Source organism: Anguilla anguilla, chromosome 5, assembly GCF_013347855.1.
Source record: "Anguilla anguilla isolate fAngAng1 chromosome 5, fAngAng1.pri, whole genome shotgun sequence".
NCBI lineage: Eukaryota > Metazoa > Chordata > Actinopteri > Anguilliformes > Anguillidae > Anguilla > Anguilla anguilla.
Genome location: NC_049205.1, coordinates 65,454,472 through 65,466,747, shown reverse-complemented (window position 1 = coordinate 65,466,747; position 12,276 = coordinate 65,454,472). Strand labels below are relative to the sequence as shown.

The window sequence follows — 12,276 nt, the reverse complement described above, 5'->3', positions numbered from 1 at the left end:
GCGTCCTGATTAGCGCATTGTGTTCTGGGTCCTGATTGGCTGTAGACCATTGTCAATCAATCTCCTCCGTGCCGTGTCTCCTGTACAGTACAGAATGCGTGTGAAATACTCTGTGAAATAAACTGTGAAATACTCGTGAGTCACTATTAATAATTTCTTATGTGTCCAACCTCGTAGGTTGATCGTTAAAATTGAATTCGTTAGTTCTAAAATCCATCATTATTATTTATAGGAAAACGTTTATATTTTTATTTCTCAAACAAATGTTTGGGCCTGAAAACAGGTTTTGATCGTTGGTTTCATTCTATAATACTGGACTTATTTTTCTACGAAGGTTTGAGAGTGTTTAAACAAGAGAGAAAAGTGTGAAAATGTTAATGCCTGTCTGAGAAAAGTGTATAAAGTGTGTAGTGAGGGGTTTTACAGCCTTAAACATTTATAATAATTGTAAAAAATAAAGCTGACTACTTCGCGGATTTCGCCTATTGCGGGTTATTTTTAGAACGTAACACCCGCGATTAACGAGAGACCACTGTATATATATATATATATATATATATATATATATATATATATCCTTTATTTAACCAGGTAAAAGTCTCATTGAGATTAAAATCTCTTTTTCAAGAGTGACCTGGCCAAGAAAGCAGCATAAAAATGGTTACAACAATAACACAAGAATACAAACAGACAAATACAACTGTCATACAATATAAATAAGTGAACACAACATCCAGTTAAAATGCAATACAAGGTCAAGGACATAAAAATTATATATATATATATATATATATATATGATTCGCGTGTGCTCCCTGCATCCAGTTCAGACGGAACAGCGCAATTCGAGTATATGCACAGGTGTAGTTTACAAACATTACAACATTACAAATGTTGTCTTGTGAACAAATATACCATGCCGAATTATTACCATGTAGGCTACAATGCAGGGTAACCATAACCCCATTGCGACTGAATGTTTATTTGCAAGGAATATTATCACTGTGACCATCTTTCACTCTATTTCGTATTGTGCGTTACCCAGAGAGTTCCGAAGGCGTGTAGAGTAATTATTATTTTATGACGTTCGTAGCCGAAGACTCACCTCTGTTCCCGCTCGATTTCTTTTCTCTTTTTCGGCACTTTAGGACATTAAATTACACCGTCTATGATTCCTATGCGCGCGCCTGCGCTCGCGTTCGCTCACTTATCACAGACAGCCACGCACGCCCTGCTTCGCTTAAACGGTTCAGAAGAAAACGTGCTATAACTCTTGCATTAACGATAAGCATGTTACTTTTCAATGTTTGTTTTATGAGATAAAGTTATCTTGTGATAGGGTGTGTCTGTGCGAAACGACGTGTGCATGTTGTGGTAGCCTAGGAAAAAAAATGGAAAAAATGAAATTTGACTGGCTTTTTTTTGTTGTTGCAAATTTGGGTTTTAGTGTGGCAACTGAAGGCCTAATATATTAACTGTAACATGTAACATATTTTAAGGACCCGCATCGGTGGTTGTTTCAAACAGACGGTTGCTGTGGTAGCCGTTATTTTTGGTAGCAGTTATTTTTCATCCCGTATCTCTTGGCCAAATATGCTGCTTGGAAGGGCAGTGTAGTGTGTTGATAGTTCTTTGGGTCCCCTGTTGTACACTATATGACCAAAAGTATCTGGACACCCCTTGGTCTGGAGCTGTTTTTCATGGTTTGGGCTAGGCCTGTTAGTTCCACTTGACAACATTCTGGGAACCGTTTGAGGAAGGCCCTTTCTTGTTTCAGCATGACAGTGCCCTCGGGAACTCAGCTAGGTCCATATAGAACTGGTTTTGTCAAGATCGGTGTGGAAGAACTTGACTGGCCTGCCCTGACCTGAACCCCATCCAACACTTGGGATCAATTGGAAAGCCAACAGCGAGTCAGGCCTAATCTCCCAATCAGTGGCCCACCTCACTAATGCTCTTCTGGCTGAATGGAAGCAAATCCCTGCAGCAATGCTCCAACATCTAGTATAAAGTCTCAGCTGAAGAGTGGAGGTTGTTATAGCAGGGTGGATCAACTCCATATTAATGCCCATCATTTTGGGTGAGATGTTGAATGCCAGGTGTCTACTTACTTTTGGCCATGTAGTGTATACTTTCATATATACACCCCCTACCCCCCCCACCCCATACCCCCTCCCCCACTTTAGACATGAAGTGCGAGCCATTCTCTTTTCCTTGCAAAATTATTTGAAAAAATTAAAAACAAGCCATATTTGGCATGTAAAAAATGTGGTCATGACAACGCTCCTGTGGGGAGTGAGCAGAAGGTCTGCTGGCAGTGTTGCGCAGCGCTGCACGTGTGCAGACCTGCTCACTCCGGCCCGTACATCTCCCTCCCAGCAGCATGCTCACACATGAGGACACAGAGGTGTGTTAGCAAAGGAGGAGAAGAGGAAGACCGAAATAGAAGCAAAGTAACCATTGCACCACTGTGGGTAGTACATACAACCAAAGACATCATTATAAACATACAGCATTCAAGTATTTAAAGCCTCCTATGCAAGATTACTTTTAGCCTGGCTGAGGTCCTGTGCTTACAATCAAAGAAGTCTCCTCCTCTGTCTTCAACCTCGCCCGCTCACTCCGAGCGCCCCACCGAATGTAGCCAGAAAAAATGTTACTCACAGGTCCAACAGGAAACGAGCCAACTCTGAGTCGCTTTTCGTCCACTTGGCCAACTTCAGCTAACGCCACGGAGGAAAACTCCAATGTTACAGTAGCTCTGTTTCTGGTACGAACTTGTCAGCTTGTAGCTTCGCATCACTGTATTGGGGCTGTATCTAACTGGCTAGCAAAAAACACTCTTCTGAAATCTGATCCCAAACCACAGGCTCTGTAGCCACACCCACCCCTCCCCATGCAGAAAATAGTGCCACGCCCAGAAACTTCCCAAACACATTTTCTATAGGTAGGTAAAGGGGCAGAAATTCTGCAAAAGTGTGTAAAGACAGAGATCATTGTGCATCATTGATTTACCTCAAAATAATAATTAAAAAATATTCCTGTAATAAAGTTGGAATGGACACTGACTTCCTGGAGTCAGGGTCCCCTCCCTTCCACAGTTGGCACATGAGTTGTATCACATGGTAAAGGACACATGTGGCTCGGAAGCCATGTAGAAATGACAGATGTTCAGTTTGGAGTCTTGTTTTAGTTCAGACACTGCAGCCCTCCAGAACTGCTGTTAAACCAGTATATCCAAAAAATGTAGACAGGAAAACAACTTTTTGTTCCAAACATACTGAAATAATCTGCCTCATTCAAATACAAAATAATGTAATCCAAATTTTTGAAAAATAACTCACGCTGTGCCCTGACATTGTGAAACACAAACTCACAGCACAATAGTCCCACCTGTGCAGTACATACAGGTGAAACGTCCTCACGATGCTCGAGTCACACCTGTGCAGTACATACAGGTGAAACGTCCTCACGGTGCTCGAGTCACACCTGTGCAGTACATACAGGTGAAACGTCCTCACGGTGCTCGAGTCACACCTGTGCAGTACATACAGGTGAAACGTCCTCACGGTGCTCGAGTCACACCTGTGCAGTACATACAGGTGAAACGTCCTCACGGTGCTCGAGTCACACCTGTGCAGTACATACAGGTGAAACGTCCTCACGGTGCTCGAGTCACACCTGTGCAGTACATACAGGTGAAACGTCCTCACGGTGCTCGAGTCACACCTGTGCAGTACATACAGGTGAAACGTCCTCACGGTGCTCGAGTCACACCTGTGCAGTACATACAGGTGAAACGTCCTCACGGTGCTCGAGTCACACCTGTGCAGTACATACAGGTGAAACGTCCTCACGGTGCTGGAGTCACACGTGTAGTACATACATGTGTAAGGTTCAAATTTGACTGTCCGTGGACTTCGATCATCCCACTGCCTGCACTGTGGTCGAGTCGTAAAGATCAGAAGGCTGTAAACAGCTGAAAAGGCCATTGCCCACAATCTGGAGATAACCATGGGACAGCCTCGCAACCTTTTCACCCCGCAACCTCGCTGGCCCGCAGGCATGTGGATAAAGAGATAACCAGGACCTGGTCTGCTTTCATGTCGTAACATCACCCCCAGGTATCGCTGGGTCATTACCCACACTGTGGACTGTTGAAAGCATTATATGTACTGTATGTGCATGTAAATAACTGGGAATGATATGATAAATGTGGTGGACTGTGAATAATATCATTTGTAATGCAGGGGATACTGTATGTTATACAGACAGCCACACTGAGCTGTTACAAGTTGGTATAGGGAGATTTATCCCAGGTACATATTGCCTACATAAGTGTTTAGATAATAGAAAGACCACCACCTTGGGCCTCCATTGAACAGTATCTAAGAGAATGACAGATAAAAGTGTAAGGTCACATACCGTGGTACAAAGTATCTTATCACTCTCACTAGATCTTAACGGTTCCTCTGTGTCCACAGGGGAGGGAGAGAGTACTTCATGGAGGAGAGCAGGCGGGGGGGAGTCTCTTGGTGGTTGGGATTCTTGTCCAGACCTTATTCGGGCATGAAAAGGGAAGTGTGTAAAGTGGAAGGCTTGCTCAGGAATGCATTTAAAGGAGTACCATGGTGATTTTCACACTTTCTCGGTTTTATGTGCTATTTGCACAAGAGGCATTGAAGAAACACAATGAGCAAAGTATTAAATATGTCCGTTCTGTATTTTTGGAGAAATATGCGTTTTAAATTCATCGTCCTATTTTCAACCGGTTGAGAAAGTTGTCATTTTGCTGCGTCACGAATACAGTAACCACTCCCATTTCCACGCCCCGTAAAGAAATCTGACAGGACACACCGTCCTGCTGTTCAGACAATGCAAATATTTGACTAACGTTAGGTTCCTTAAATTAGAGTGCCTTTAGATTATTTCTGGTTATATTCATTTAGCTAGCTAGCTAACGTTAGATAGCTAGGAGGTTTGCTTTCATAAGGCAATGTTATCGATAACGTTAGCTTGCTAGTTTGCTTTTATGAGGACGTTATAGTTGTGCTTTTATCTTAACTTGGCTAGCTAGATAGCAAAAATTATAATTGGATATAAGTCAACGTCCTTACCTTAGCTATCTATCGATACTTGATATACTACTAAGCTAGCTAGCTTGTGAAAATTCAGTCTCCCAAAGAGAGCGTGTAGCATCGCCCAGACGGTTCGGGTGAATTTTTATAGTGGGAAATTTAGGCTTAGAAAAATACGTTTTAAAGTACATTGAAATGACTGAAGAATAAAAAAATGATGCACATTTGTTTTGTTGTTGCCTAAAGACAACTGGGAAGTGTCACGTTCAACCACCATGTTACTCCTTTAAGGGAAGTCCAAAGAAACATTCAGGGAGAATCTGTTTAACAGTTTTCCTGGTACCACAGTCCTCTCATAACAGCATTTTGTGGATGGATCCATGATCTATTTGTGTCCCTTTTCGCAGTTTGTTCGATTTTGTCTTTTTTCTACTTATAGACTAGCAGTCTTTATATGTCTTGCTTTGTAAATGAAATGTTTTACCTTTCAGCATCGTTGAACTACCAATCCTTGGTTATTGCCAACTCTCATTGTGCATTACAGACTGTTTTCCCTTTTCAGTGCATCTAAAGTACGTGGTTTGCATTTACACTGAACAGGGTGTGCATCTCTGCGAGGACCAGTCAGTGTTTTGGCCTTATAGACGGTTTAGAGGTAGCATCGTAATACGGGTTACTCACTGGGTATAGTGATAGTTTCACTGACCGGAAGTGCAGCTGCTCCGGGACAGATGTTAATTTCAGTGTCCAGACGGATCCTAGTATTTTTTCATATAAATAGTAATTGGGTCATAGTCTGGGATATTTAGATAGTTTCACTAACCAGGGGGAGTAACCTTAGTTAGGGCTCCCTGGAATAGGTTAGTTTCGGCACCCGGACAAACATATCTTCCAGGTTAAAGTCGCTTATGCATGGTGTGACATTATTTGCGAGATTTCAGGATGAGTAGCACCTTTACCTGCCAGGATAGAAGGTCTTAATGTCAGAGAACAATTAGATGAATGCCTGGCAGCAGCTGATAGTCTTGCTCTCTGGGGTACAAATCTTGCCATCCATTATTTCAGCACACCCCAGTCAATACACGTATACGCAAACTTGTTTTCCTCCCAGTGACCCTGTCTAAATCCTTACACAGGTGAAACGTCCTCACTGCACCTTTGCAGTACATACAGGTGAAATTTCAACAATATTTTTAGTACTTAGTAAGTTTTAGACATGTTATGGTGTTTCATCTATTTTTGCCATAAGCATAGCAGAGCCAACAACTGTATCCCCATAAAACAAATCCCCCCATAAAAAACAAAAGAAGGGAAGAGAAGAGAGAGAAAGAGAGAAGGCACTACACAGCTTTAAAGTCTTCCTCTACTACCCAACAGATTTCAGGAAATTAGACTTCAACAGCTGCTTTCCTCTTCAGTGAGTTTCTGTGCGTCATGAATCAGGCATCTCATTTTTGTGTTTTGGATATTTGCTTACATTTGAAATTATTTTCCTTAAACCTCAAACGTGAGTACTCAGGTGTCTGTCTAGGTGACTCAAACGAGCGAATCTCCTTCCACAGAGTGCACAGTCAAACGGCTTCACTCCAGTGTGCACCTGCTGGTGTCGGACCAGGTGGCTGCGGCGAATGAAACACCTGCCACACTGGGTGCACCTGTGGGGTCTCTCTCCCGTGTGATTTTGCAGGTGTCTTTTGAGGTAGCTTAAATATGGGAAAGACTTCCCGCAGTACATGCAACTGAGCTGTTTCTCTGCCCTCGGGGTCCTCCCTGGGGTGCCCGGGTTCGACTCCGGGTTTGACTCCGCTGTGCCCTTGTTCAGAGCGGGCTGCTCTCCTGTGGGTCCGTATGCCTGCAGTGCCCCCTGCTGGTGCATAGTGTAACAGAATGCCAGATCATCCGCCTCTGTGTCACTACTGTGTGCACCGGCCCTGTCATACATTCTGAACTCAGAGTGCAGGCTGGCCAGACTCCCCCCGTTCTGCTCACAGCCCCCATATACCCTGGGGTTCTGCACCCCATGTATTTCGGGCTTGCGCCTCGCGGACTGAAAGCCGCTGATCTGGTCCCCGCAGGGTCCGGTCCTGTGTGCGTGTGGCAGCTCCTCGGCGCCCTCTCCTGGTGGGTAATGCCCCACCCACTCCTCCTCACAGTGCTGCTCAGGAGCCTGTTTCCTGGAAACAGGGAGGGTGGGGCACTGCAAGGTTCCTAGGGAGGGGAAACACTGCATCATCATCTTACACATGTTCATCATTTCTAGCCAATCAAGAACAGTGCTCCATTGCTATTAAAGGTGCATCATAGGGAAATATTGGGGCCAATAATTTTCTGTCTATTTCACTTGATGCCAATATATTACATTATAGCAAAAATGCAAACTGCAACCAAGTTTCCTCATTCATGGAAGAGGTAGATGAGCACAAACATCAACATATTGAGGAAAAATGTAACACATTAATGTTTTTGGACTGGAGAACCCCCGTGATCTGGATTGGGGGACCCCCGTGATCTGGATTGGGGGACCCTCATGATCTGATCTGGGGGACGCCCAGGATCTGTACTGGGGGGGGGGGGGAACCCCAAGACACAAGGCCAGTTGGTGTGCAGCGCTCTGCAGGTTTTTTTAAACCTTTCCTGCACTTTACTTTTCTCACGTCTCATCAGAATCTACCCTGTTCTTCCCACGTCCTGTCCTGGCCAGCCTCCCGCTGTCCTCCTGCATCGCTGCTCCTGAATTCTTCCTCAGGTCCTTCCTGCTTGATAATAAGCAACTCCGGCTCATTGGCCGACAACACTGCAGGCTGCAGGAGTGAGGGAAAGATAATTACTCAACAGCCTTTCTTCATTATTTTTACAATAACTCCTCTAAGAAACACCACAAGCTGCATTAGACAAACACATAGCGAACAGGGCTAGGGGTCAGTTCCATTTAAATTCAGTCTATTCAATAGAAAAATGAGAAATACACTGAACTTCAGTGCATTAAATGAAAACTCATAGAATACATTCTGCCGTCATTCAGTTCATCAAGGGAATTTCCTTAATTGAACTAACATTACATACCAGTAGCCTAACTTATTTTTTACTTAAGTAATCTATTGTTGTAATTTCTTTTAATCCAGGTATATCTATGTATAGTTACATTTACGCATTATAGCCAAAGACTAATCCTTCCGACTGAACAACTCTGATCAATTTTTCCCCCAGACAGTTATCCAGCAATCATATTGCACAACGGGTACAAACACTGCTATTCATGATAAGCCATTGCGTTTTGTCCTCTTGTTTCTAACGAATTATTTTTGTTTCCAAAAAGCATCCAATGAAACAAATTACCGGGCTAATAAAACAATGGGTAGCAGAATTTGGCATTAAACCTGGAGACAGTCTGCCCCATAGGCCTTTCACAAGATGGCGACCAAAACCGGATGTAGGGATACTTTGTTTCCGGTTACCGTTGCTACGGACGCAAGTCCATTTCTGACAGCGAAAAATTGAGCCTAAACAGCGGCGTGTGTTCCCACAGGTGGTCCTTACACACAAAAAAAACAGACGAGGTAAAAAATCTGAAGTAGGAAGCGATGCTGCACCGACCTCATCCTTCAGGAAAGCATTGTGCACCGCAGTTTCTCCTCCGTACGGTCGCTCCCCATCTCCCCTCCCATCGCAAACCTGATTCGCAAAGCCTTCACCCGGAAAGAGGGCGTTCCCACCGTCTGCCACAGGAGGGAGACATTGTTCAATTCCGAACTAAAGCAGCGCCGGGCACTCAACCTTTATTTTTTATTTATTTATTTTTTTCCATGTAGCCTACCATGGAATGAAATTATTTTTGAATATTTTTTTATTTATTGAAATGTTAAACTCTAACTCTAAAAAAAGAGCTTGAAAAAACTTTAGATTTTACATATATTACAGCAAATCACCTGCAGGAGTGTATATTTCATTCTTTTATTTGCTGGCTTTATAATTTATCTCCCTTTTTATAAACTATTGGACCTGGAAGTAAAGACATTTTCTCTTTGGCAGGTGAACGTTACGACGTTACCAGACTACTGCTTTCAGTATTCCTCGCGAGATACGTTAGCAAGTTAACTAGCAAGGTTGAAAAATCATTAGACCCATTTCGAGGCGGGTATAACATTCTGCTGAGTAAAAACTCCCCGCTTGTTTGAAGTGCTGGAATATGTAAGTTTTGTTGGTTACAGCCGCGCAGAAGGCCTATACCACTTCAATCCAGCTCTATCGCTCGTGTTCTGCGAGTACTGGCTCTGTGTTTTTTACAGTCTCTGGTTTCCACACATCAAGTCACTTGAGTGTCTGTAGGCACAATGGATTATGGTCATTGTAGTTATTACGATACTTATGTGTGCGCAAACTGTGTTGAGTAACTGCCTTCTAAAAACTACAACTTAAAAAAACTACCACCGAGTTTGGAGAAAATCAGTTTATCCACTGAATTAAGACAATTCAAATAATCCAACTGAAGTCAATCGATTAATTATTTAATCACCAGAAAACACCAAAATGATGGTTAATTGCTCAGCACTACTGGGGGGTCAAAAACTTACCAAACTCTGCGACCTTTCTCGCGCCTGGCCCACGGGATGTATCGCTAATTGGAGTTCCGGCAGAGCGGTCGTTCGCAGTATCATCTAGAGCTCCGGCTGTACTCTCTCCGCGGGTCATCAGGCTCTCATTCTCCATTGCTTCTAATTTTTTCCTCAGTCCTTCGTTTTCACTCTGGCTTCGGTACATTTCCCACCGTAAAATAGCAGAGTAGTCGTCTACTAGTTTGACAATCTGTGTAATGGCAGTTTTTGCCATCGTATCAATAACGGAAGCTAACTGTGTTTGAAAAACCGCAGAATTAGACATTGTAGCTAGCACACTGGCTATATGCAAATATCACAGCGACCCTCTCAAATATCATTGATATGGAAACGTTGTGAGCAATGTGAATTAGGAATGACAAAGCTAAACCGTTTGGACAATTTGCTGTTTCAGTAGCCGCTAGTGTGTCTGTTTTATACGTCTGCGTTTTGGTGGAAAATGAACAGGTTACATATGTCTGGAAACAATGGTTTCTCACGAAATATTCTGTCGGGGTGGGCATTTGGTATTTACCGTAATTACTCTCATAGATTGCATGTCCGTTTCATGCGTAGTCTCTTCTCAGGCTTAGGTTACGTTTTTACAGAATAGTGGAAAGTGTGGCACGGGAGCCCGATTGCTGGAGTAGTTCAAATGTTGGGAAACGATAGAGTACCGGACTCTCGGTGCCCGTATAGGTGCGGGACCTGCACCACCAGTCCAGCTTTGCGAATGGCGTCTAATCCATATGTAATGTCGTACTGGAATTTCTTTGAGTGATAAATCGGTGTGCTGTAGGGAAGTATGCCTCTTGTCCCAGAAGTAGGACCTATCAGCTTCTAAGTAAGATTAGAAAGGTGTCATTTAAATTAGTTTATAGAATTTATCCAGCATGTCATTATTTAAAGGAGTCCAAGAACGACGTCAATACAAATTGTATATTTACAGTTTTGTGAAAACGGTATGAATTTTTAAGAACAAGCAGGGAGACCGTATAATGCTGTCGAAAAGCTAACTGCATCTACAAATGCCTCTGCATGGCTGTGGGTTCGATTCCCCACCATGGCACTTCCTGTACTGTGATCCTCTCTCTGTGTAACCTCTGTCTGAATACAGGGAACAAAATGCATAATCAGGGTGGACAGCATGCAAGTAAAGGAGAAGTGAAGAAATGGCTTTAGGGTGCCTGGGCTGCACTGAAGTTCAGAGACCGTTCTCTCTCCAGGAGCAGCCTGTCCACGGTATTAAGTAATCAATCTGACTTTTTACGTGTGAGTGTAACTTCTAAACATCACTGTCGGCCATCATAGAGGAACCCCGTTTGGATTAAGGGTTCTTTTCTCAGGCAAAATGGTCCATTCTGGGACGTTCACACTTTTCACACCCACAATAGAGAATTCCATTAAGAACTAAAGAGGGTTTCCCTCTGGAGACGAGCCAAAGAACCCAATGGGTCATATTTACTAATGACTTGCAGGGCTTTTATAGACACTGATGACGGAGTGTGGCACAGTGGGTAAGGAACTGCGCTTGTAACCGAAAGGTCGCAGGTTCGATTCCCGGGTAGGACACTCCCGTTGTACCCTTGAGCAAGGTACTTAACCTGCAGTGCTTCAGTATATATCCAGCTGTATAAATGGATACAATGTAAAATGCTATGTAAAAAGTTGTGTAAGTCGCTCTGGATAAGAGCGTCTGCTAAATGCCTGTAATGTAATGTAATGTAATGATGACACAAATAGCGCTAAATAGCGCAGTTAACACTTGATTGAAAGGCAGACTATCTCAGGTCACGCCCTGCCCTGCCCACTCCAAACTGATGACTCAGGCAAAAAGGGGGGAAAAAGAAAGGGAGGTTACAGAATTCAATCACAAAAAGAGCAATTTGCAAAGAGAACTACTGTTCTCATGTTTATTTATCAGCACATATTTGCCAGGGACAGACGCACCAAACCAAGCTTGGATTAACTGTACACTGACTTGGCATTTATTTCTGCAGAAAAATAGTCAGTGTGTATCCGGGTGGAATATCAGCCGCTGCTGTGTGCTAAAGCAGTAGATTCCCCCTGACCATGTGTCTTTTCGGGTCATGGTAGAATTCGGCACAGACACCTGACCTGATATCGCTGCTGTCCTGACAGCACGTGATTCACCACAGGTGGACATTTAGTGATAAAATCCCAAGTGCACCTTCGATCAGAACCATCTCCGATTGAGCATTACGTTCCTGTACTTCAGTGAGAGTGGTACTGCACACACACACGCCGTGTCACACATTCCTGCAGCGAAACGCCGGTGCTAGCATCCGTACCGAGGCCAGACCCAACATTCTCCGAAACATTCTCAGATAGAAGCCAGGCCCAACATTCTCCAGAACGTTCTCTGATAGAAGCCAGGCCCAACATTCTCCAGAACGTTCTCTGATAGAAGCCAGGCCCAACATTCTCCAGAATGTTCTCAGATAGAAGCCAGGCCCAACATTCTCCAGAATGTTCTCAGATAGAAGCCAGGCCCAATATTCTCCAGAACGTTCTCAGAAGCCAGGCCCAACATTCTCCAGAACGTTCTCAGAAGACAGGTGCAACATTCTCCAAAACGTTCTCAGA

The 12,276-nt window shown here is 43.6% G+C and overlaps 1 protein-coding gene across 1 annotated transcript; it reads right to left on the bottom strand.

The window, feature by feature from the left end:
- Window positions 1-6,296: 6,296 nt before the first annotated feature.
- On the bottom strand, window positions 6,297-10,472 carry LOC118227216 (zinc finger protein 316-like). The gene is made up of 4 exons (XM_035417429.1): window positions 9,649-10,472; window positions 8,672-8,793; window positions 7,749-7,878; window positions 6,297-7,285 (listed from the first exon to the last, which is right to left on the bottom strand). Exons 1-4 carry the CDS (start codon window positions 9,953-9,955, stop codon window positions 6,579-6,581), a joined length of 1,266 nt encoding a protein of 421 aa, XP_035273320.1. The 5' UTR covers window positions 9,956-10,472; the 3' UTR covers window positions 6,297-6,578.
- Between the last annotated feature and the right edge of the window lie 1,804 nt (window positions 10,473-12,276).